This window comes from Jatropha curcas, chromosome 1 (assembly GCF_041381405.1).
Source record: "Jatropha curcas cultivar XTBG-Jc1 chromosome 1, XTBG_Jcur_1.0, whole genome shotgun sequence".
Taxonomy (NCBI): domain Eukaryota; kingdom Viridiplantae; phylum Streptophyta; class Magnoliopsida; order Malpighiales; family Euphorbiaceae; genus Jatropha; species Jatropha curcas.
The window spans coordinates 4,486,994-4,514,578 of NC_143151.1; the positions used below are offsets into that span (position 1 = coordinate 4,486,994).

General features: G+C 31.1%; 1 protein-coding gene across 1 annotated transcript; it reads right to left on the bottom strand.

The window, feature by feature from the left end:
- Nucleotides 1–1,364: 1,364 nt before the first annotated feature.
- LOC149498847 (uncharacterized) lies at nt 1,365–5,794 on the bottom strand. The gene is made up of 4 exons (XM_089718532.1): nt 3,923–5,794; nt 3,158–3,847; nt 1,701–1,871; nt 1,365–1,616 (listed from the first exon to the last, which is right to left on the bottom strand). Exons 1-4 carry the CDS (start codon nt 5,792–5,794, stop codon nt 1,365–1,367), a joined length of 2,985 nt encoding a protein of 994 aa, XP_089574658.1.
- Between the last annotated feature and the right edge of the window lie 21,791 nt (nt 5,795–27,585).

Genomic DNA, 27,585 nt, shown 5'->3' on the forward strand with positions numbered 1-27,585 from the left:
AACTCCGTCTAATTAAAAAGTTCTTCCGTCCGAAAAGTTGGTTTTTTTTCATTAAAATCAGTTCAAAACAAAGGCAGACATTTTATAATGACGAAGAATGCCCTTACTGAACTGTGCATGAAAATAAAGGAGGTTTGACCAAATTTCATTCCACAAAACGCAGAGAAAGGAAAAAAGGGAAAAAACAAAAGCTCCTCTCCATTTCATTTGCAGGTAACAAGCGACAGCCTACATGTCTTCTTCAAGCGCAGCCGATGGAGCATGGGAAGGAAGGTATGTGAATATGTATTGCAAGTGTGGGAAAAAAGCAGGCATTAGGATCTCAGAGACACAAAAAAACAAAAATCGACTGTATTATTACTATATTGAAAATGCATGCGGGTCTTTTCTTGGTTGGTGTAAAGCTATAGATTCATCAGATCGATCTCAAGGAAGCGAATTCGAAGTGAGGCAAAAAAGTGTAGCTACTGACTTGTTTGAATTTAAGGAAGAGATGTTGTACATGAAGAGGGAGATGATGAAAATGTATAATGAGATTGTGACCATTGGAGGAAAAAGGGAGTGCTTGGAGTCGGAGATTGGCAGCTTGAAGAAGTTGATTTTCATATGCTTGATTGCTATCATGATGCTTTTCACCTTACTTGTAATGTTGCTGTTCAAGGGTAACAGAGGATTGTGAATAATAATTTTTTTTTTTTATGTATTTAGGGTAGTTTGGTTAGTTTTTTTTTGTAGTTTATGTTGTTTTTGTAGTTGGCTGTGTCAATGTGGTGGGTTAGTTGTTGAATGTTAGTAACTCAGCTGGGCACAATCAATTTGAAGATGATTTGAATGTAATATACTTTCTGCAATAAAATGTGTACTTTTAAGTATAGCAACTGCAAAGCAAAAATATTTATTCAAACTTGGCTCCCATGCAGAAGAGTGGTTACAAATAGTTCCATTGTCATTAGTCAAATGTTTCCAATTCACAAAAGACAAAAACAACATATTTACATAATGTGCATCACAAAAACCCTACTCAAATCAAACTTGGTCCACACTTGCGTGTTTGCTATCAAGAAAAAGACAGACACAATGGAAAAAAAAAAGTTACACATTTGTTCCTGTGCTGGCTAGAAAATCAAAAGATTCCTTATTTTCCCTAACTGTGCAATCTGTTGTCAGTAGCAGCACCTGTTCATACAAAATACACATAGCAGGATATCCATATTGCAAGATGTGAAGCCCAAAATACCATTTGCAACACCTCAACAATCCAAAAGAACATCCGCATCATATTAGTCCACAAAAAACCATCTTCAACATTTGAACCAAAAAACCAAATCTGCTATCATTCTTAACACAGAGCAAAATATCAGTATTCACGATATAGGATGTCCTCTCCCTCTCAAACCAGAAGCTCCTCTCCCTCTCAAACCAGAAGGACCTCTCCTTCTCAAACCAGAAGCACCTCTCCCTCTCAAAGCAGAAGCACCTCTCTCTCTTGTTGCAGCAACAACTCTCCCTCTTGTTGCAATAACACCTCTTCCCATAGCAGCAGCAGCACCTCTTTCCACAATAGCAGCAGATCCAGATGAATTTTTTCCTCCTCTTTGCACAAGTTGTTTGTTCCTCTAATAAAATAAATGGTACGTAGTAAGTATTCACATACTATAAAACATCATAGTAATTATTCAGATTGCAAAAGTGAATCTGACTTGAGATATGGCTGGTGGGGCTTGCTTGCATGTTCTCTTATTATGGCCTAGTTGCTTGCATGTCACACACCTAACTGTGCAAGATCTTTTAGCTGTGCTTGGATGAGCTTTTTCCTCTTGAAGTATTCTCCTTACTTTTGGTCTGTCAGGCTTCCTTTTAACGTTTGGAGGCTTTAGGAATGGAAAGTCAGTTTGTGGTGGGATGTTGTAATTTGGAATTGGATGAATGACTCCTTTGTAGGCCTTTACATACTTCTCTACTGTCATAGCCCAGCCCATGGTCAATATTGTCCGCTTTGGGGCTCCAGCCCGTACGAGTACCCCCTCACGGTTTTGTTTTCAGGCAGGCTTTGCAACCCGCCCAAAAGGCCTCAACCATGTTCTGGAACCACCCCTCTTATGTACAGGACCACCCCCTCGTACTTAACCGATGTGGGATTTGCCTAAGGTGTGCTGGCCTTGCCACATACACCCCCCCTTGGGGACTCAGCGTCCTCGCTGAGGTTTGCCCCACCACCGGCCAGAGGAACGAGGGTCGGCTCTGATACCAATTGTCATAGCCCAGCCCATGGTCAATATTGTCCGCTTTGGGGCTCCAGCCCGTACGAGTACCCCCTCACGGTTTTGTTTTCAGGCAGGCTTTGCAACCCGCCCAAAAGGCCTCAACCATGTTCTGGAACCACCCCTCTTATGTACAGGACCACCCCCTTAGGCAAATCCCACATCGGTTAAGTACGAGGGGGTGGTCCTGTACATAAGAGGGGTGGTTCCAGAACATGGTTGAGGCCTTTTGGGCGGGTTGCAAAGCCTGCCTGAAAACAAAACCGTGAGGGGGTACTCGTACGGGCTGGAGCCCCAAAGCGGACAATATTGACCATGGGCTGGGCTATGACAATTGGTATCAGAGCCGACCCTCGTTCCTCTGGCCGGTGGTGGGGCAAACCTCAGCGAGGACGCTGAGTCCCCAAGGGGGGGTGTATGTGGCAAGGCCAGCACACCTTAGGCAAATCCCACATCGGTTAAGTACGAGGGGGTGGTCCTGTACATAAGAGGGGTGGTTCCAGAACATGGTTGAGGCCTTTTGGGCGGGTTGCAAAGCCTGCCTGAAAACAAAACCGTGAGGGGGTACTCGTACGGGCTGGAGCCCCAAAGCGGACAATATTGACCATGGGCTGGGCTATGACAATTGGTATCAGAGCCGATCCTCGTTCCTCTGGCCGGTGGTGGGGCAAACCTCAGCGAGGACGCTGAGTCCCCAAGGGGGGGTGTATGTGGCAAGGCCAGCACACCTTAGGCAAATCCCACATCGGTTAAGTACGAGGGGGTGGTCCTGTACATAAGAGGGGTGGTTCCAGAACATGGTTGAGGCCTTTTGGGCGGGTTGCAAAGCCTGCCTGAAAACAAAACCGTGAGGGGGTACTCGTACGGGCTGGAGCCCCAAAGCGGACAATATTGACCATGGGCTGGGCTATGACATCTACTGTGAAATACTCGTGACAAAAGTCTTCAAGATTGAGTCTCATGTATCCAAGTGCAATGCAAGCATGTTTACATGGAAGACTTGAAATGTCCCAATAATTGCAGGTGCATGTCCTTTTCCTAATGTCAACAGCAAAAGCCACAGGCCCCTCTCTCACCTCAAACTCATTATTGTTACTTGGTAGTATCTTGCATTGTCTAGATTCTTTTATCAATCTGTTCAATGCACTCTTGCATTTTGGAGTTACTCTCCCTTCCCAAGCAGTAGCCATTACAAACCTTTTATGAAGCATAACCATACATTTCTGCCTAATAGAGTCTATTAGCTCAACAATTGGTTTGTTCCTCAAGTTTCCAAGCCAGCTGTTGAAACTCTCTGTCATGTTATTTGTCACATCAACGCTTTTAGCTGCTAGATGAAAGGCATGTCTACTCCAATATGAAATAGGAATATCCAGTAACCATTTTGCAGCCCTTCCCTCATTCTTAGCCTCAACATTCTTGATATGCTGCTTAAATGCATAACTATGGCTAGACTTAGCTGCCATCCAAAATTCCTTCCTCAACATCACCCCTGGAAAGCGCTTCTTGAAGTTCATTAACAAATGTTGACAACAATATCTATGGATTGAACCTTCAAACTGTGTCCTCACAGCCTCAAGCAATCCATATGTTCAAATAGAATTCAACATCATTAGCTAAATAGTTGAAAGTGAAATATGAAATACTTTGGAGGAAGTTACCTTTTGTCTGTCTGAAATGAATGTCCATGGCTTTGAATCACATCCCGGTCCAATGCATTGTTTAAGACAGTCAAGGAAGAAGGTCCATGTTGCAGTGCATTCATTTTGAACAATTGCAAAAGCTAGTGGGAACACCCCCTTATTCCCATCTAGTGTAACACCACTCAGTAAACATCCTCCAAAAGGGCCCTTCAGGAAGCATCCATCCAATCCAATGAGAGGCCTACATCCCTCCAAAAATCCCACTTTCATTGCTTCAAAACATATGAAAATGGAGCTAAAGACAAGTGGCTCATCCAAATTGTTCCTTGGCATTGATTCAAATTTTATAAAAGTTTCAGGGTTTGACATTTGAAGTTGTGCAATGTATTCATGCAACTTATTATAGCTCTCAACGTGTGAACCTGCAACTTGCTCTCTAGCAGCTATCATTGCCCTATGAAGCTGCCAATATTCAGTCTCAATGCCCCATTTTGCCTTTAACTCAGCTTGCATTAAAGTATAGCTGATTCCTGGATCAGCAGCCAATTGAGATTCCAGTTTCTTCTTCACCCACTTTGTTGTTGCATTGGGATTCTTGTTGTTTAATGGCCTCGTGCATGTATGCTCAGGTTGTAGGGTTTTTACTACAAAACTCACTAAGTCTGGAGCCACACTAGCATGGAACCTAAATGTGCAGCCTTCCCGCTTACATTTTGCTGTCACTCTTCTACTATCATTCTTGATCATCCTTAGTATGAACCCTCCCCTAACAGCATAATCCCTTAAAGCTTCCCTACAACTATCAACACTTAAGAATGCATGCCCAACTCTGAATTCAATATCACCTTCAACTGGTGTTTCAAATATATTGTCATATATTTTCTTCCAAGGATCTCGTGTTTTCTTTTTAGGTCTTCTCCTTCTTGGTGCATCAACCTCCATGTCACTACTTTCAGCTGACTGTTCCTTGTCAGTATCAACATCACTGGGACCATCATCAACATCATCATTGAAGTCAACTTCCTCTTCTGGATCTGTTTTCATTCCCTCAGGTGTTTCAGATTCACTACTCTCATCTTCAGTATCAGAAAAGACATAGTCATCATCTGTGGACTGGCTATCAACAATAGTTTCTATTTCTCCCCCCTCCCACTCCAATGGTTGTTGTTGTTGTACCCTATCTCTAAAGCTGTAAGAGGATCCAACTGCAATTGCTCTTTTCCCCTTCTTATTGTCCCTATTCACATTGGCCTCATGAACATTTGCACTGCCTCTACATCGCCCTCTCCCCCTCCCTTTTCCCCTACCTAACTGGTTTACATAGCCTGAATACTCAGTGTTGTCAGCTAGCACAATATCCCACATCTGTGATCCTATCAACATTTCTGCCCCCTTCCCCCTACAACTACCTGTACCCTCTGTATTTCCAATCCCAACACCTACATTTTCTTGCTCAATAATGATCACATCTCCAACATCCCCACTTATCTCAGTTTGTGACCCAATATTACTTTCTGCCTCCCCAACACCATTGCGTGGAACTTCCCTATTATGCTGCAAATTTTTATTATATAAACCCATATTATCTGCCACCTGACTGTGGAACACATTTGGCATATCAACACTCGGTTCACCTTGCTTCCTAACCAAATTCAGTTCAATATAATCAGTGTCCTTGAATCTTTCAAACATTAAAGTCACATCTGCATCATTCTTTATTCTATAATTTTCAGAACATGTAATATCCACATTCCCATCTTTTATCTTGTGAACTTTGCATACGTTTTGTAAGAGGACAATGAAACTCATTTTGTCAGGTTGTGCATCATACAAATACACTGTATCCCCTTCATATATGACCCCAATGGTGTAACTTTCAGGCAAAGCCATCAAATTCAAGTTTTCCTACATTGTAATTTAACACATGTGTTACAAAAAAGGCATTATCGTCTGCAAAAACCCTCAATATATTATCATTACACACAAAACAACTCATAATGATGCTTAAGTATTTCAATATACCAAAAATCATCATCATAAACATCCTCAATAATATTGATTTTCAATTTTTTTTCAAGCAAAAAATGAAGTGGGTCTGAGTTTGTGGTATTTACCTCAAAACGAAGCTTTAAGACTGTGATTCCACGCAAACGAAGCACTACATGCTACGACCACTCATTTCGTTTCGTCAATAAACATCATTTTCTATAAAAATTCTTCAACACTTCCACTGGAGATGAAGACGTTTTTTGCGTGAGAGAGTTGGGAGAATAACAGTCTGACCTTTCGTTTCCCTTGCTTGGAAGGTCATACTGGTCCACATCAGCGAGGGAGGAGTGTTTTAGTCTTTTAGTCTTCAATTAACGGAAAAAAACTAACTTTTCGGACGGAATGACCTTTTAATTAGACGGAGTTAAACTTGAGGGACTAGTTATATATTAGTGCAAACCTCGGGATTAGTTGGATAATTATGTAAAACCTGAGGGACTAAATAATAATTTTCCCTTTTATAAAAGGTAAGCTCTTATAACGTTTAGAGTCTGTTCGACAAATTTAATTGTTTTAGCAGTTGTTAGCTATTTTAATAGCTGTTAGTTGTTAGATATTAGATGTTAGTTGTTAAGTAGCGGTTGAAAACGAAATTGTTCAATAAAAATAATTATTTGATTGACAATTAAATTTAAAATGACAAAAAAGGACATTGTAATATTCACTTAGAATTTTCACTTGTAGCCATAGAATTAAACTCATTATAAAAAAAAAAATAATTTCACTAAACCTATATTTTCAAGATTGAAGGGAGCAAAAATTAAAAAGTTCACCATTTTATAAATAAAATTGAAAATTTTTAATATTTTAGAGGATCGATATTTTTAATTTTTAATTTTTAATATTTTCTCGAGTTCAAATGCAAATATATAAACAAATATTTTTTTACTATCAATTATAAACAAGACAAGCATAAGAAATAATAAAAAGACATAATATGATAGAATAAGGATTTTAAATTAATAAAGGATAGGGTTGTAAAAAAATTTCTGTAAGAAACCTGAACCGCTAAGTGTTAGATGAGATACTGTTTTAGAAAATATTTATTCATTCTCTGAAAGTTACTTAGTTACGAAACATAATCATATAGAGAAATAGTGTTTTGACGAGTTCAAAACATTAAAAGTTATCCAAAACGTTGTTGCCGAACATAACCTTAGCTTTTAGCTTCTTTTTTTTAGTTATGAAAAGCTATTCAAACAACTATAACTACTCAAACAGTTAAACACTTTATTAAAATAGCTAACAGTTACCAAAACAACTAACTGAACATGTCCGAATCATGTAATTCGATAGAATTTATATTCGATCAACTTAAAAACTATCATTAAATCTTAATTTTAATTAAAATATATTTTTTTTCCTCTTTTATTCTATAGTGTAAAACAAATTGGCATAAAAAGAGATAGTTGAAAATTCTCCTGGGAAAAGTCTAACAATAATTTGTTAACTTTTTATTTCCTTTCAGAGAAAAAAAATTTTAAAATACATAATAAGACCCAACAACTAAAACCAAAACATCCCAAGTGGCTACGGGCAACTTGAGACGTGAAAATGATGGCTGGTTTATCCCATTTGGACCTTGTAGTTAAGTGAAAAGGAAAAAAGAAAACTTCAATAAAAAAAATAAAAAAATAAAAAAATAAAATAAAAAAAACATAGCACTTTCTGATACAATCTTTTTCATTCCTTTCAAGCAATCAGATAACGTTATATATTTTTCTTTGTACCAGTGGATTAAGTTGAAGTCGTTTTCAGATAAAATACAATGAACTATAAATGTAATGATAAAATCCAAGTTCTTATACCTTTATTTGACTTGATTGACAAAAAAAATTCAATGATATCCATCTACTTATGGAAGTTTTTCTCATGATCGATATTGTTTTTTATAAAATTTTAGGCAAAATGAAAAGAAACCTCAACTTTAGCCCTTTTTTTCCACAATTTTATCAATTTTTTTAATTGTTACAATTAATACCGTAAATTAATATTTTATTTACAACTATGACCTTCATCCATTCACGGTTAGTTGACGTGGCTGTTAATGAACCCTACAACTTGACATGTGGGAAACTTATTGAAAAATTATTACATTATATATATATATATATATAAATTTTACTGAATTAGTGTTTATATCGCATGTATCTATAATTCTTTATCTATAATATCTATAATAATATATAAAAAGGTAGGATAAGGAGGAAAGTCTTGGGGTTGATAAAAATACTTTGTACTAAATTTATGGATTAATAAAAATGTCTTTAAAATTTTTAATTTTTATTAGTCGAAAAGATAAAAATAAATTATTTTAATTAGTTATTTTAATTTTTTTTATTTAAATTTGAATTCTATTGGCTAATAAATAGAACTTATTATTATAAAAGGATTGTAATTATAAATTTTAATTTAGGGAGTCGATTCTATAGCAAAAATTACTTTAATTAAAATTTATTAAATAGTAATTACATTAATATTAATATAAAGGTTTGAACAAACGTAAAAGTTTTATATTAGATTTTGACAAACGTAAAAATATAAATAAATCAAATACTTAAGTAGTAGACATTGATATTAATTATTGATATTATAGGTATTATGAAGCATTATATTTGATCAATATTAAACCCAGTATATATCTTGATTGGGATGTTTTATCAAATCTTATTTGGAAATTAGAATCTTATTATGAATGTCTTTTCCTATTATATTACGAATATATATGTTTGCTTTCTTTAGAGAAAAATTACCCCAAAGTTTATTTTTTTTCAAATAAATTTTATTTTCTTTTAGCTATCGAGAATTTATTTAAAAGTTTGCTATAAATAATTTTTGAATTTGCTGTAAAGGATACAATGAAAATTTCTTCCCTTAGTATTGATTATCAATTTTTTTATTATTTAATATATGTTTGTGTTTATATATTTATGTTGATTGAATTTGTTATTTTTATATTTATTAGTCCTTTAACGACGTGCGTTGCATGTTGATTATACTTGTTATATACTCATTTTTTGTACTTTCTTAATTTTTTATCTATATAATATTAAAATATAAATTTTTGATAATATTTAAATAAATACAATTAGTTAATTTGTATTATACTTTTCGTTACAAGCTACTTGTAATACTACTTTTTATATACTTAATCTTATTTTTATATAATGAAATAATATCAAAATAAAATTTAACCAAATCCCCTAAATCTAATCTTTCAGTTCCTTATTTATAAATGGAAACTCTTAAAACCCTAATAAGTACCCAAAAACAAAATCAAGTTATCACTAAATTTTCAACACCCTGCCTTCAACTCCAAAATCAATATCTATATATAACTATAATGAATAATAATAATAAATTATTTTTATTGCTAAGTAAAATAAAAAAAAAAGAGAAGATAATCTGATTTGATAATGATAATTACTTTGATATAGTGACAGTATTACTTACCTACTGCACTAGACGAAGGAATATATGCACATCATACAAATTTTTGAAACCCCAAAAAGTGATTCAAAATAAAAAGAAAAAAAAGTTATAGTTTCTTTTCAGTTTCCTAAACACTATTTTCTTTCAAATCAAATAGATTTAGGATATAAGAGAAAAAATATTAAGAAAATTAAAAATATTTAATTACCAAAATGTCATCTATTTATTGTAAGAGATGTAAATATCTTATCAAATTAAAGTGATAATGGTTATAAATTAATTCAATAATGAAAAAGAAAAAAAATATAAAAATTATTATTAAGAATAAAACTCTTTTCATAACTCAACATATAACAAAAAAATAAAATTATATTAAAAAAATTATAAATTTGAATTTCAAAAATTAACCGCTTTTCAACTGGAAAGACTATAATTTAATGAAACTTGATATTGATGAAAAAAAAAAGACTAAATAAAAATTACAAAGTAAATTATGCTAGGATCCAATATTGATTATTTAATGAGTTATTCAAGTATTTTATTTTTCTATTGTTCTAAGTTGCAGATTTAAAATAAATAAATAAGTTATTTAATTAATAAAAAAGTACATAAAAGAAATGTTCTCTTTATCCAAATACATCCTCAATTTTCCCTACAATCATGTAGAAACAAAATTTCTACGATCATTCTCTAGTTTTTTTTTTTTTTTTTACTTGTTATTTATACTTGTTTTTATTTTTTTATATTAAATATTGATTATAATTTTTTTACTTGTTATTTATACTCATTTTTATTTTTTTTCTATTAAATATTGATTATAATTTTTATCTTATATTATTTAGATTTTATAATATTAAAATAATATTTCATATGAAATTAATGAGAATATAACAATTAGTGTGTATATACACACATACATTCTTATTTAATTTATGTCATCATTTATCTAAAATTCATTATTGCTATATAGCACAATTCTATAATATCACCTAACAAAAAATGTTTCAATGTAAATAGATATATAGATATAATAATAAAATATTATTATATTTGTAGAATTAATTGTTCGTCATTTCACACAAATATATGTTCATTTTGTCTAATAATAAATAATAATAAATTTTGAAAGGTTTAATTATGTGTATTCTATTTGAAAATTTATTTAAAAAAAAATATATCCAATCAAATCCTATAAACATAAAGAAAAAAAAAATTAATAAAAAGAATATATTTTTTCTTTTTTTATCTCTCCCATAAATAAAATACTATGTATATTCCATTTGAAAATTTATTTTTCAAATAATATATCCAATCAAATCATAAGAATATAAAGAAAAAGAATATACTTTTTTCTTTTTTATCTCACTCCTAAATAAAATATTTTAAATTATAATCAAAATAGAATCAAATATTTAAAAATAAAATATAAAAATTTTCAAATGTCTCATTATCATATATATATATTTATTAAAAAATAAATTAAAAAAGATAAAACTTAAAATTTTGAAATGCTTAATTATTGATAGTGTTATTTTTATAGTATTTTTAATATAGTTTTTATTAGGATTTTTAGTACTTTTAATTACTTTATTTAGTTTTTATTTATGTTTTTGTGTAAAGCTTTCTTGAATCATGATTCACTTGATCTGAAGGAAATTTGTAGGATTTTGGCATAGAAAAGAATAAAATAAAACAAAACACTCAGGCTCTAGCACGCCCTGCCCGTGCACATCAGCACGCCCGTGCTGGATTCAAGGAAAATCAAGTGGAGACTCAGACTCTGGCATGCCCAAACCGTGTTATATGGCATGCCCGTGCCAAAAGAGGACATCAACCCAAAGGCATGTTTACCTAAGCACGGCCCGTGCTGCATTTCATCATGGAGACTCAGAGCCTAGCATGCCCTAGCCGTGCTATGTGGCACGCCTGTGCCACAAATTCTTATCTAGGCATGCCCCTGAGCACGGTCCGTGCTGAATCCTCCGTAGAATCAAGTTTCAACATGCCCAGACCGTGCCTCACAGCACGCTCATGCTAAAAATCAAATGCTGTTTTGAGTCGAAAACGCCAGCTAGTCTCTATCACTTACACGGGCCCACCTGAGATATTTTCCTGATGTGCAAATCAAGTTCTAATCATATTTAGGTGCATGGAAGAGTCCTAATTGAGAAGGAATTCAAAGCCTAAACAATTTCCTATTTTCAAAAAGATTTCTTACTTAATGAGGACTCTATTTTCTAAACAAAGTCGGATTTTCTCCTAGGAAGTCTATATAAAGAGAAGAGCTATTCATTGTAGAGACATCTTCAGTTTTGATAATATTTGTTCTATTGTTCTTCTCTCTTTCCAAGACTTCAAGTGTTCAAGATTTGTTCCATGATTCAAAGAAGCCGTCCAGAATTAATTGTTGACTAGTTTTTTATCTCTAAACTCTTAATCTTGTTTTATTCTTTTATTATTCTGATTGATTATGGAATTTTTATCAAATATTATTGGGTTTTATTTAATTACTATATCGAACTAAACTCTCATACTAAGGATTTGATGTAGCTTAATTTCTTTTCCAATTTATAATATTAGATTTGTTTTTCTTTATTCAAAGTATAATTTATATTACACTTAATGCTTGCAGGCAGAGTTTTTCCTCTGGATTGATTTATTTCATTATCACTATCGGGAAAATGGTTCTTGATATGAAAAAATGTAATAAATTACATAAGAATAATATCTTGATACGGAAGCTATATGGTTTGACTCATAAGGGGTTTTCATAAGTTAATGACCTTAGGTTATGAATTCAAAAAACAAACCATAAAACTTAATGATTTAATTCATGTTTGATTGCACTATTGGAAGATAGGTAATTAGACCGGGTTAAAATAATTAACAATACAGCGGGAGAGTTTGTTAGTGATTTTAGGGTTATTTCTCCTACTTAAACAATTAAAATTGATTAATGAACTAATAAAACAAATTGGATAGAATTAAGTGAAGTCAAAATCCCTAGTAGCCTTTAAACCTTGATTTCTTTTAATCAAAATTGCTTTTCTTGATTTATTTTTATTTTCTTTTATTTGTTTAATTTAATTTCTTAAAATAATTCCCCTTATTGCTGTTTAAATAATAATAGGTTAACATAATTTTGGTATTTGGTATACAATCCATGTGGAAACGATACTCTACGCATTCTATATTACTAATTGCGATTTCGTACACTTGCAAAAATCTCTGTCAATTATCTATATGTATTTATTTAAAAAATAATTTTTATAAATTATATTTAATCAACTAATAAAATGTAATTCTTTATTAGCTATGACTAAGATTATTTTAGAATATTTCAAATTTCATTAAGGGCTTTATTGGAGTTTTCATTATTCCTATTTCCATGTTCATATATAGTATAGATTTTAATTATATGGATGTTGATTTTATTTTTTTACTTTTGATACTGTGTACGTGCAAGATACGATTTGAATTGTAAGATTTATAACTTTTTTTTTTTTTTTACCATTTAGAGATTCTTTTGGGTAAGGAAAGATCTATCTCTTAACTAATAGCATTATTAAAAAATCTTAAATTTTAATGTTTTACAATTGATATTGAAGGAACTAATATTTGAACTTAATTATGATCCTAATATTTACAATTAAATTATAGTATTAAATGATTAATACTTGAATATTATTGGCTCGGGTTAGATTACTCGGATAAATTAAATTTTTCTTGGTATGTTTTATTATAATAAAATAAATTAATTTCGCTGATAAAAAAAGATACCTAAAATTATTATGATGATTAATATTTATATATAATATTAAAAATGATAAAAAAATCATATTTTAATATCAATATTTAATAAAAAAGATAAATATCAGTAAGGATTAATATTTAAATTCAATTTAAAATTTAGATTTATTTATCATGCTTCTTTTGTGAAATGCCTTTTTTTTTTTTTAATTAATCATGCTATGTGGTTATATTTAAAATTTATGAAATGCTTTTTGGTATTAATCATGTTATATGGTTATATTTGATTGAAGAGAAATTTGAAGGGGATTTTGAAGAATGATTGAATAAAATTGTTTAAGTAAAAGTCAAAATTAAAACATAATCCTTATTTTTTTTTTCCTTTTCAAAATTTTGCAAAAATAAGAAATTTAAACCCCCTAAAAAATAAGAAAATTAAATCCCTAAAAAACGTGAAAATTTTTGAAAATTAATATTGTCATAGCCCTACCCTTGGTAAGTATTGTCCGCTTTGGCATAGTCCCCGGATGGCCCGGATGTCCCTACACCTCACGGTTTTGTCCCTTTGAGCCAGGGGTCACCCACTCTGCCAACTCAAAAGGCGCCTACCAAGGTTTGAGACTACCCCTCTTTGTCATAGCCCTACCCTTGGTAAGTATTGTCCGCTTTGGCATAGTCCCCGGATGGCCCGGATGTCCCTACACCTCACGGTTTTGTCCCTTTGAGCCAGGGGTCACCCACTCTGCCAACTCAAAAGGCGCCTACCAAGGTTAGAGACTACCCCTCTTATGTATAGATCGTTTACCTCGTCCGTAGCCGATGTGGGATTCGCCTAAGGTGATGCCTCCTGATGTCCAGGATGTCACATTCACCCCCCCTAAGGGACTCAGCGTCCTCGCTGAGGTTTGCCCCACCACCAGCCAGAGGGAACGAGGCCGGCTCTGATACCAATTATAGATCGTTTACCTCGTCCGTAGCCGATGTGGGATTCGCCTAAGGTGATGCCCCCTGATGTCCAGGATGTCACATTCACCCCCCCTAAGGGACTCAGCGTCCTCGCTGAGGTTTGCCCCACCACCAGCCAGAGGGAACGAGGCCGGCTCTGATACCAATTGTCATAGCCCTACCCTTGGTAAGTATTGTCCGCTTTGGCATAGTCCCCGGATGGCCCGGATGTCCCTACACCTCACGGTTTTGTCCCTTTGAGCCAGGGGTCACCCACTCTGCCAACTCAAAAGGCGCCTACCAAGGTTTGAGACTACCCCTCTTATGTATAGATCGTTTACCTCGTCCGTAGCCGATGTGGGATTCGCCTAAGGTGATGCCCCCTGATGTCCAGGATGTCACAAATATAGTATGGAGGCGTTGCAATTTTTTGATTTGAAATTAATTTTGAAACTTAATCTCCTAATTAATTTCTTTTGTTTTAATTTGATGCTTTTCACTTTTTTTTTTTAATTTTCAAAAAAGAAAATGATTGATGTTAATATTGAAATCTCATATTTGACCTCGTAGGTGAATCTCATATCGACTAAACACAAGGTAGAAGTGATGTATATTAAGTTGACAAGTTTTAGACTAGCAAGATGCATTTTGAAATATCAGGAGATTCTAGCCCAAGAATAAATCAATGTGTGTTGAGCCTAAAGTGGACAATATCTTGATAGGCCTGAAATGTTACAATATACTATAAAAGAAACATTCAACAAATAAATTATTTTTTATCAGAAAAGGAAAAAGGTAGAATAAGATGAAAAACTCTTTCTCAATCATCAATCACTGAACTTTTAATGTAATGATATATATATATATTGAAAGAATGATTATCAAACTAAACTTTGATTAGGCTTGATATAAAGTCAATTAAGGGGATAATTGAGTGGGTTTGTTCATTGGCTAAAAATTAATTAGTCATTGTCATCAGGGATGATATTGATAAGCTGCTTCCTAAATAATGGCCCATTTTGGTTATCAAAATTAAGGACTACAATCTTACCTTCCACTAAGTCACTCACCCGTATAGGTTGTTTAGCACTAAGTGGGGGTATAGACATGTATATAGCACTAGCTCCTCAAAGATTTCAAAGGGCAAATATTCTTTAACAAGCTCACTCCCTTTCTCCATAATTTAATCCTTATTTCCATTAAATATAATAATTAACTATATACTTTTCTAAAGATAATTTATCTCGACTTCGAGCCTTTTTAAATACTCATGAGGGAGCGCTTTTTTTCCCATTTGCAGACCTATCTAATGCGAATATGGATTAATCGGGCTAGTAAACTTTGAACGCTAGATGGTTAAAAAATCATATATATATATATATATATATATATATATATATATATATATATATATATATATATATATATAATTTAAGAAAATGAATTACTTTCTTAATCACCATGTGACAATATTAAGCTGTTTATATTTTTAAAAGGGGGAAGAAGTCTTTTTGTCCATAAATATTTATGACTTTGGAAATATTAAATAATTAATGAAACCAAAGGGAAAAATATTTGATCTCTGTGAACGAAGAAAATGTCCACCGGGTGCGTTTTTCCTTGGACCTTTTGCAATGAGCATGATTAGACTAGAGACACCTATGATATAAGAAAAAAAGTAGTTCATGAACTTTTTCTAATTTCATCTTTACATATATTAAACATATTATAAATTTCTAAGATCATCTTTAGTCAAATTAATTAAACATATTATAAATTTCTAAAATCATCTTTAGTCAAATTAATAATAATAAGATAAGGAATATTTCAGTCAAATTAATGAAAATTTTGTTACTCTCACTCTCCCAAAATATAAGCCGTTTAAAGTTTTTATACGGAGAAAAAAAAATAATTAATTCTACTAAATTATAAAAAATTAAAGGTAATTTATGAAAATAGTTATTATATCTAATATAAATAAGGGCAAATTAAAAAAAAAAATCATTTATTACTCTTTAAAATACTCAACTTATATTTTGAGAGTTGGGACAAAACAGTAATCCAAAACTTTAAATGACTTAGAAGAATTTATTAATTTCTTAATTATCGTCTAAAAACTTTAAATGATTTATATTCACGAATGGAGTGAGCATTAAAGATTTTTAACTCCTATAGTTTTAAATATGTTAGGTTGGATATAATTTCATTAGGCAACCACCGGACTACTATTTTCTTTTTGAACTGAAAGCAAATGACAATTAGATTGTGTGTAGATTTTGCAATGAAAATCAGGGATTAGAAATATTGAGGAGCTTTATTTTGTGAAATCCTTGTGGCACAATGCAATGAAAAATCATAATGATAAGAAATGGTTGAGCCCACACAAGAGACAACACCATCTCCTAAAACCAAAGATATGCTCATCTTTAGTCCTACCAGATAGAATTTTAAGAGATTGCCTGGCCTAGTGTGAATAAACCCAAACCAAATTTTTAGAACTAAATGAATTTTAAATTTAAAACCGACTTGAAATGAATTAGATGTCAAAACCAAAATGATTCAAACCAGATCGGTTTGATAAGCTTTTACAGGCTATTTTGGGTTGATTTTTTATTTGAATCCTGACCTTTTGATCTTCATGACTGACCTTTTGATCTTCACGAAACCGAGGCCAAAATAAAGAAAAATTCAGTTTATCCATTTAACTGAAAATTTGAACTTCTTTATAAGCAAAACTGACAAAATAGTTTTGATTTAATTCATTTTGATTGGTTCAAATCAAAGTTAGCTCATAACGATGTTAGGTTAACCAGAATGTTTAATCCCCTTAGAGGATAGAATTTAAAGGTTTTTTTACCTCAACAAGTTGTGTTTTCCCCGATATTAAAGTTGTATTCTCGTCCCAAGAAGATTGAGATAACTTAACACTCCAACCAATACTTTCTTCGCGTGGGGTTATATTTTTTAATACCGTGTAATTATTGTAATTTTTTCTTTTGAGAAGAATAATTACTGTAATTGTTAATAATGTTTTGTGCAGTTATGTAATTAATAAGCCATATAAAGTACTATAATATAATATTTTAAAAAAATTATTGTGTTTTTTTAAAAGCAAAAAAAGGCCTTTCCATGCGCCGATAGTTGACTTTCACACATTACAAAATTTATAAAAAATAATTACTTATAGAAAGGGGCCCATATGCTTTCAAAATGCTCCCCATTAATAAATGTCTTCATGCATAATGCATTTTCAACTGTGAAATAATCATCGTAGTAGTCGGTGCATTGCGTTTTTCCTTTTATGTATTCTTTCCGTGTCTCTCTCTCTCTCTCTTTTTAAACAAAAAAAAACTTATTTTCTTTTTTTCATTTATTTTAAATTATAGATTATTTTTATTTTTAAAAAATAATTAATTTTTTAATTTTTAATATTTTAATGTGATTCTTTTTTGTTTAATATTTTTTTATTATCAACACCTTTTCCATTCATTTCTACATCAAAAGTGACATTTTATATAAATTCATGAGTATATTGTAAAATTTATTATTTAAACTATATTAACTATTTTTATTAATTTATAAAAAATAAAATAAGTTTATTTGAGAGAGAGAAGCTATTATAATTTTCCTAGTGAAGTTGGTGCGGTGATAAATATTTTAACTAAAATTATTATATCTTTTTTGAAAATTTTTTTTTATAGAATCAGAAAGTGTTAATCCTCTTAAATCATAAAATATAAATTTTGCAATTTTTTTATTGAAATTCAGAATTATATTCTTATTTCACTTATTATCCCGATTAAAAATGATAAACAATACTTTTCAGATAAATATTAAAAATTTATAAAGGAGATATTATTAAAAGTTAAAAGATTGATTTTTGCATTATGAAATAAAAATTCAACACTAGATTATTCCTAGAATTATATTTCTTCACTTTATTTAAAATAAGCTATTTATACTAAAATTAATAGAATGTTTACGGGAAAAACATAGTTTTATTCCTGTTTGATTTAAAAATTAGAATTTAATAAATAAAATGAGAAACAAATCAAAGAGCTTGGATGTTTGGATTAATACAATTTGATTGGTGAAATTTAAACATTCAATAAATTTATTAAATTTCTTTATTTGATTAAAAAAAAGGTGGTAATCCATGAAATTGATTTGATAAATTTTATCATAATATTAATTCCACCATCGTGAAAGAAAGAGAAATCCTACCTTAAAGACGGAATTTCATTAATTCTATCAATGATAGAATTTGAACATCTCTTAAACTAAATATTTAGTCTAAGTTTATTTCCATAAAATAACTTGTAAAAAAATATTTTTCATGATTTTTTATTGTTTGAGAGCATTTAAGAAAGTAAGTGGACGGAAAATATTTTTCTAATCAAAGGAAAATCAAGTCATTTTAAAGAAAATAAGTAGAGAGTAATTTCTAGACACAAATTTATTATAACCTTACAAATCTATATTTTTTAATTTATTATTCGTCGGTAGCCGCCACCATCAGTCACTGTTCACCACCGGCCACCGTTAGCAACCGCAACCACCACCACCACCGGTTGCTGACGACATTCATAATTTATCTTTTTTGGCATTCTTTTCATATTTTAATAATAAACATTTTGAAATATGAAATTTCTATTATTATTAATATTTTATGGTCTTATAAATTAAAATTTTAACATTTTAAATTAATTTTTAATATTGCAATTAAACAATAGAAAATAAATCATTTGAAAAATATATTTAAAAAAAAATATTTCTTTTATAAAATATTTTTAAAGGTAAGTTAGTTTTTGAAAACAAACAAAATTGTAAATTTATGATTGAGGATGGAAAGGAGAAAAGTGGAAACTTCGAGTTTAGGAGAAATGATCCCTAAACTCTTAGAAAAAGTTTTACATTTTTGTATAATCAAAGAGGCACTAATTAGCCGTAGTGAGACACAATTAGGGGATATGTTCCCTTGGAAAAGCCTGCTTTGTGCCTTTTATGTTTGACTTTCCGCATAAAGTCTGCCAAATTTAGGTTAAACCCAACAAGAGGAATCATGAGGACTCTTTTACTTGATGATTCTCACTACATACGAAATAAATTTCTCTTTCTATGGGAAAAGCGAGCAACAGCTTGGACTTTCTTATTTTATTTTATTTTCATTTGGCCTTAAAAGGAGTTAAAAGGAGCTAGCTAGCCTATATCTTGTGTCCATCATTCATGTTATCTTGTTGGGAAGAATATTATTACCTTTACTATATGTTTTCAGGAATATATATGTATATAAATCATAAACAAAATATGAATTGTGCTTCTATTTGTTTCATATGTAGAAGTCCTAATATTGATGGATACAAAATTAAATAAAACTTATTGCATTTTCATAGACTTCATTGATAAGCTCTATGTATACTTGTCTCATGTATGACATAAAAATTGAATATCATTATTTTGGAATATATATATATATATATATATATATATATACATATTAATTGAATTAAATGCAAATGTGTGTTAAATTAGCTGGGAAGGTTGAATTCTGTGGGGTGCATTATTTGCAAGTAGTTCATTGAATGGTAGAAAAGCTAACAAGTGATCAGATATATGGATAAGAGAAAAGGAGTCACAAAGTTTGAATGTTCCTAACTAATGCAGAGTGGTTGAGGAGCTCCATATGACAGACAGGTTGTCAAAGCATCAACAATTTAATGCCCCATTCTATTGTAAATGGAAATGGTATGGTAGCTCTTTGTAAATATATTTCAACAGAAAATGAAATAAAAGTATTTTCATTAATGGCTTGAGGGATATTTCTATGTTTTGGTACTGCCCTTGAGGGCATGTTATTTATAATATGGTTCAACTAATTTCATTTTGTTTTTCCTTGCCATTGTGTTTTTTTTTTTTTTTTTTTTAAGTGAAACTTAGATTATGGTTCTTTATCTTACAAAATACAATTAGTCAGTTCTTGTATTTTTGAAAATATACTAAAAATCTATCAAAAAATTTATTGGATTAACATAAATAATTGCATTTTCTAGTTGAAACCTAAAATTGTCAATTCTATTTGCACAAGCGAGTGGAACACTATCTGGTTAAGAATCAAAAAACAAATTGGTACTACCAAGACTAGTCCCTGTCGAATAGGATTAGTCAAAATCTAATTTTTCACGCATTGAAAACCCCCAAATCGTCAACAGAAACAAAATTACTACCAACATAGAACCAATATTAATATGCCCTATCATTATCTCTAATCAAAATATCTAAACCGGCGTTATCAAATTTGGAGTTTGAATAACATTTTCATATCATTTCATTATATAATGTAAATGAAGTGAGTTTCATATCGCAAAATAGCAACAAAATTCTTGGTAATCAACTATATCTATATATGGAGCACTTCTATCAAAGATCAGAAGCTTTGCCCCTTCAAGTTGGAGTTTTGCATATAGAATTTCTTTAAATACTCAGAATGAAACGTTTTATTTCTTTTGTGAGCTTATTCAATCTGAATCCAGATTAATTGGATCAGTGAATTTCGGATATTTGATAATTAAAAACTATATATATAAATAAAAGAATTAAAAGCTTCAATATTAAGATAACTTTTAAAGAATAATAAATAGTCAAATGTAAATATATTATCATTAGGAATACATGAAAAAATGATTTTTAAAATATATAAATTGTAAATCAGCATCATTGCCAGCTCAAAATATAATTTATAAATCATTGTAATATAAAATCTTTGCTTATGAAAGGTCAAAAGTTTCAGAAACCAACATATATAATATAAAATGCTATCTTTATCAAGATTCTAATGGAAATTATAAATCATTCTGTAAAAATGAAAATAAAAATTTATCTCATTTCATTGGAAAACATAAAAATTCATTTTCAATCAAAATAAATTTATATATTTATAACCATTTTTTTTAACTGAATATATTTATTCCATTAACGCATATACCAAATGAAATTATTATAGACCTTGGTACTTCATATAAATTCACGGACCTCTCTTATAGTTAGCAATTACCTAAATATGAAATATTTATGAAGTTCATCCTATCCCTACTTCCAATACATGCTATATGATTATGGTGTTTCATTCTTTGGATCAAATCGGTAAGACATATCGTAAAAAATGTCATATTTTAAAATTATGTTTTAAAAAAATATTAGTTTCATCTTAAATATTTAAATAATATCATTTTCGTTATTTATTTATTATTTTACTCTATTATTGTCGTGGTTATTGTCGTCATCCTCGTCGCTATTGCTGTTGTCAGTTGTCAGTTGTCGTTGTTGGTCGTTGCATCATAGAAGTTGTATAAAAATAGTTTGTGGATTACTCATTTATTTTTTATCAATATTATTCTCTTAATTTATATATTTTTTTGACATTTTATTAATATAAAATCCTAATTTCTAACATTTGTTAAGTTACCCCATAAAATAATATGTTTTTTATTAGCGTTTCAAATTCATTTCTATTGGGTTTATAATTTTTTTATTCTTTAGAAGCTTCAATTTGGGTTTAACACGGGTTAATAGGTTATACATGTTTAGTTTTTAAATTTCGGGCCAGGCCCAACTTTGGTCCAACTTCAAAATTTCCAGCCCGATTTGGGCTCATCCGATTCCATCCTAATTCAAAATTTCAGGGGCAAAAATTCAAAGTTGAATAGTGCATTTCTTTCCTCCAATTATGCGTCATCAGAAAAATTAATTTTTATTAAATAATAGTGTCTCAATGCAAGTTTGAAAAATTAATTATTGTTTAATTAATTAATTTTATTGTTTGATATCACTAAAAAAAATATTGATATTGCCATGGAGGCAACTCTATAGCTATTTTGCTTTCGATTGGCTACGCCTAGAGACAGAAAAATTCTAATAAAAAGAAAGAATAAATGAAAAAATTAGCTATAGAGTTTTGAAGCTATTCTGTAGCGATTTAGCTATGGAAAAAAATTTTGTAGCTAAAATTTGCAATTGTTTTGAGTAGCCATGAAATAGCATCAATATAGCTACATATAAAAATATATTTTAGCGTGAGATAGATAGCTATGAAATTATTCGTAGCTAGAATGTTAGCTACAGATGTATGGTTAATAAAACGACGTTGTTTTAATAAAATTTTATATTCTTATATTCAAAAAGAGGCTTCAAACTTTATAAAGAAACTTAGATTTTCAATCAAACATAACTCTCTTTCTGACATAATCCTATTTTCGTTCATCACTGTCATTCCTAGCAGAGAGTTTTGGCCGGAGGGAGTCTGCTGCAACTTTAGAATTGACAAGAGAGTTTGCGGCAATTGAAAAATCAGTGTTGGGCCTTTTTTGCATAGTAAATGTCTTTTATTTTCTCCATTTTGAGATGATAAACTAATCAACTGCCTTTCTTTCTCTTAACAAAAATTTTTCTGCCATTACACTTTTAGGTATTTTCTAGAGAATGGAAGAGAAAGAAGAGAGTTTGAGATTTTATTGCTTAAATTATGAGTTCTCTCTTTTTTATTTATAATGGATTTTGGGAAAGCATGAAAAATTTCAATGTTCTGTAATCAGTATCTGTAATCTAAAATTTCTTTTTGGTTATTATTTTTGTTGAATATTTTCTAAGTGCCATAATCTCAAATTCTTTCCTTTTGTTTTCAATTTTGCTGAAGAAATCTGCTATTGCTTGAACTGAATCCGCATTTCAAGGTCTAGCCTCATATACAATTTCAATCTTGGTATTCTCCTTCTTATACGTGTTAAATTTTATCATTTTCAACTACTTTAACTATTTTGTTGAAGCTTGATATGGTATGTGCAATTATTCTGTACTAGATCACCTCTAATGAAGTGTAATTTGGAGACCATTATTTATTTAGTACCTTTATATATATATATATATATATATATATATATAAAATTTTATTTAGTAATCGCAACTTTTGTCTCTCAATGGTTTCAAAGATGTATCTGATTCTAGGTAATTTATTTTCAACTGGTTGTTGTTTGTTAATTGAATGTGCTGATTTGTTCAGCGTTTCTAGTTTTCTCATTTTTCATTTTTAAAAGCTCACAAAATCTGACTCTGTCTTTGTCTCTGACTGTGAGTAGTTATTGGTTTTTTCATTGTCTTAAAAAATGGAAAGATTTAACAGAGATGAAGATGAAATGAAATGAGATAACTGCAATATTTCTGATTCTTTTCTTGTTTTCTTTTTTACTCAATGATTTGTCATAGCGAATTCATCATTTCTCCTCCTCTTCTTTTCCATCTTTATACTTATTGATGCTATTCTCCCTTTTGGTTATGAATTGTTGATGTGTGACACGGATATGATTTGGTTAAAGGTAGGTTATATGTACTAATTTGTTTCTTTTAGGATAAAATATCGACATTACTGGCTGTTACTCTTACTGTGTTATCTATAGGCCAAGAAGTTTTGTTGTTGAAATAGAGAAAAAGAAAAGTGGTATTATCAGCTTGTTGTTTAATTGCTTTAAAGGAGGAAAATCTTCTTTACTTTCATTTTTTGCCAAATTGTTAAATGAGTCAAAGAAGGATAGTTAAGACGAGTCCAGAATATTGCATACAACTTTGCTATGCTTTTGGTTTTAGAGATCTTTTATATGGGAGATTCACCTAATAAAGAATAGTTTCTTTCTTCGTGTGCCTAAAAACAGTCCTATTAAGAGAACAATATTATTCCGCTGTGAATGGTTTAATCCAACACCAAATGTGGGAACAAAGGTTCATGCAAGGTATAACCTAGTGGATATAAATCAAAGAAGAAAATATAACAAGTATGAACCGTTTGTACTACCAATGCAAGCTGCACAAGTATACTTCATTCCTTATCCATCATTAAGAAGAGAAAAGAGCGATTGGCTATCGGTAATTAAAGTAAAAGCTAGACCAGTAGTGGAACTACCTCAATCTTCTATAGCTCCTAATGAAGTGCATGATACCGCGTTTCAAGAAGATGATATGGATGTCCAGCCATTACAGGTTAATGAAGATGAATTGCTTAGAGCATTGAATGATCTTGATTGTTCTTATATAGATATCAATATAGTGGATGAAGCAGAAGAAGATCCATTTATCTATTCAACATCAGACGATAAAGACTCTGAAGATGATGAATGAGATGAACCTGATAATGAATGAACTTTGTTAAGTTTCCATTATGTTGTATTATTTTCATTATTAGAACAATGTAACACGGACATATTAATATATACATATTAATTATCAATTGTTTTAGTTATTTATATAAATCATTTTCATTATTTTACATATACGTAACCAAATGATACATATACTATAAATGGAGGTTATAGAAATATGGGTGGAGCCAAGGGTTGAGATAGTAATACTCATAGTCGAGGTTCATCCTCTTCTGCGGGTAGTGGACTTACTAATTCAGGCAGCAGCACATGCTCTACAGGCCGTGGTTCACAAATTCCAATTAGTGGGACTCAACAACCTCAAACACATCATACCTCAATTCAAGTTGAGGCATCAGATCCTCCACTACAGCTGCATGCCGAGCTATCTAGTTCACCTCCACGACCCGCAGCCCTACCTGTACCCTCTGAGCACTTCCTTGACCTTCATCAATAATGTCACAACCATCTTCTTCTCAAGGAACAATTGCTACAACGAATACCACTTTTGCACCTCCATCTAGTAAAAAGACCATTCAATTAGTGGGCGATGTTTAAGTACTCATGACCTTTGGCAATAACATTTTATCTATTATATTACTTGGTTAATTGCTTCATTTTGCATATACATATATATAATTACTTACACACACACACATGTGTGTGTGTGTGTGTAATACTCTAATTGTATGAATATATGGTCTTATGCAACAGGATGGAGCTGTCTCATGATACATCACAACTTATCACTAGCATTTTCCATGAGAACCTTGATAAGGATGGCTCCAGTTAGAAGAATGTGAGTTTAGCTACAAAGCAGTTCCATTGGATTGAGTTTTAGGTCAATTACTATTCTAGCATATACATAATTGAAGAATAATAGAATAATCAAAGTAATAATAGATAATAGTATTTTAATACTAATGTTCACATTTTGAAATAATTGATGTATTATATGACGATATTACCTTAATGAGAATATTTTGAGATACACTGTGAATTTTGAACTTCTAACAGGGGAGTTAAGTCCAACTTTTAGAGAAAACTCTGCTGAAATTTATTTAATAATATACAAAACTTTTTTTTTTTTATTTTGATCAAAACTTTATTCTGTTGTTATGTTGTATATATAGAAGCACTTCCAATAGGATGAAGCGACGAATAAGCTTATAAAGATTGCATGGAAGAGAAAGGCAGGTGAGAGGTATAAGAATATGCTTCATAAGCTTAAACGTTATGAAAAAAGGCCTTATGTCCAAGATGATGTTTGGAAGAAGTGGAATGATGATTGGAAAGCACCAGATTATGTTGCAAAGTCTAGCCAATTTTCAAAAAATCCGCATATTGAGAAGGGTGGCAAGGGATCTGGTCCATCTCGTCATACCGGAGGCTCTATCTCCCACGTTGAACATGTGAGACGTATGGTATGTTCTGAACTTCAATTTATTAATCAATTTTAGTGTTTATCAACTGCTATTAATTTAGACATTTATTTTGAACTTAATAGGCTGTAGAGACTGGATCAATTCCTTTTCCATGTCATGTGTTTCTTCATACCCATACAAAGAAAGATGATAGGAAGACCTTTATTTATAAGCGCACTGAGAATGTTTTTGTAAGTTTTCTTTCATTTTTTAGACATTAATATTCACAATAGTTATTAAGATTTTCATTTATTCTAAATTAACATATATATGGTTGTTGTGCTTTTTTTTTTTCTTACATTGCAGGGGACAATCTAACACCTCAAAGAACAATGATCCACGCAGCAACCTAAAAGTGGAGAAACTCCAATTAATGAGTACCAGTTGTATTTGGAGGCTGCAGGAAGAAATTATAAACATAGAGTCTATGGCATTAGCTCCCAGGCTTCCCTCTTCCACCCGCATTCTGGTATGAGTGGCAGCTCATTTAGTGCCTCATCGACTTCATCTGATGCCATGGAGTTGATTCATTCACTGAAGGAATGACAAGATGCATTTGACAGATTGCTTCGGCAACAAACAAATATGATTGCCAAATTCATAGGCATTTACAAATCAGGGCGAGCCAGCCACCAGCATCCTCAGACGCTCCTACATTTAGGTCCGGTGTTGATCCTGCGACAGATGAAGACTGAAATGATGTTCAAGGCTTGGATGGTTAGAGGGATATCTCTTAGTGAACTTTTTTTTTTTTTGTTGAATATCTATGATTAAAATGTTTATATTTGAACTTACTTACAAATTTATCTAGTATTAAAAAAGTGTATGCTAAATATGTTTGAATTATGGAGAATATATATATATATATATATATATATATATATATATATATATATATATATATATATATATATATATATATAGTTTCTTTTCCATATTCGCTTTATAATTTATACTTTTAATAGGTTTGCTGAGTCCAAAATAAAAAAAAATTAAATATCTAGTAAAATAGCTACGGATTAGCTATGAATTAGTTACAAATACATTTAACTCTAGCTACAACATTGCTACAGAATAGCTATAGATTTTCACTACAAAATTGCTACAAATTGGACATGAAAACTTTTAGCTACGGATTAGCTTCACAATTTTGAATATGGATTTACAATAAATAGCTATGAATTTGTTACAAAATGGCTAATGGATTAACTACGACATTGCTACCATTTACAGACCGAATATGTAGCTACAGATTAGCTACACATTTTTTGACATTGATTGGACTCTTTATTATTACAAATTTATGGTAGCTATTTCGTGGCTAAATAGCAACGTACTATAAAATCGTAGCTATATTTTTAGCTACAAGCGTTTTAGGGACGAAAAATATTCCAAAGCCATTACATTGCAATATGCAATTAGCTACGGATTTATTAAACTTAGCTACGGAAAACTTCATAGCTATATCTCGATTTTCTTGTAGGAAAATAATATACTATATTAGGTGATACTGTGCAAGATGAAATTAAAAATAAAAATAAAAGAAAAGAAAAGGTACTACTTTTGTAAATCATTTTGGTTTAATCTACAAAAATACTCTAAGATTTGCGACTTGTTGCAAAAATACTTTAATCTGACCTTTGTCCCCCTTGGCACTTCAATTTAAAAACTTTGTTATATTATCACCCTAAAGTCAAAATTAGCTAGGGTTTTGAATAAAATCCTATTAAAATAGATCCCACAAATTAGCTTGGGTTAACTTAACCCAAGCCCGTGAAACTTATCAAAACTCCCCCGTTTTACATCGAAACACACCGTTTTGATTTGGTCTAAAATCCTAGTTCCATCGCTCCCAGAAGAGCGCAAGATTCAATATTCCTCCTGAAGCCACTGCCGTCGA

Bases quoted from the DNA above. Each gene is read 5' to 3' on its own strand.
- LOC149498847 (XM_089718532.1), bottom strand. From the start codon at position 5,794: ATGGCTTTGCCTGAAAGTTACACCATTGGGGTCATATATGAAGGGGAT. The intron at 1,872-3,157 runs GTCAATATTGTC...CCATTCCTAAAG, and splicing joins ATGTCATAGCCCAGCCCATG to CCTCCAAACGTTAAAAGGAA. The intron at 1,617-1,700 runs GTCAGATTCACT...TTATTTTATTAG, and splicing joins CCCCACCAGCCATATCTCAA to AGGAACAAACAACTTGTGCA.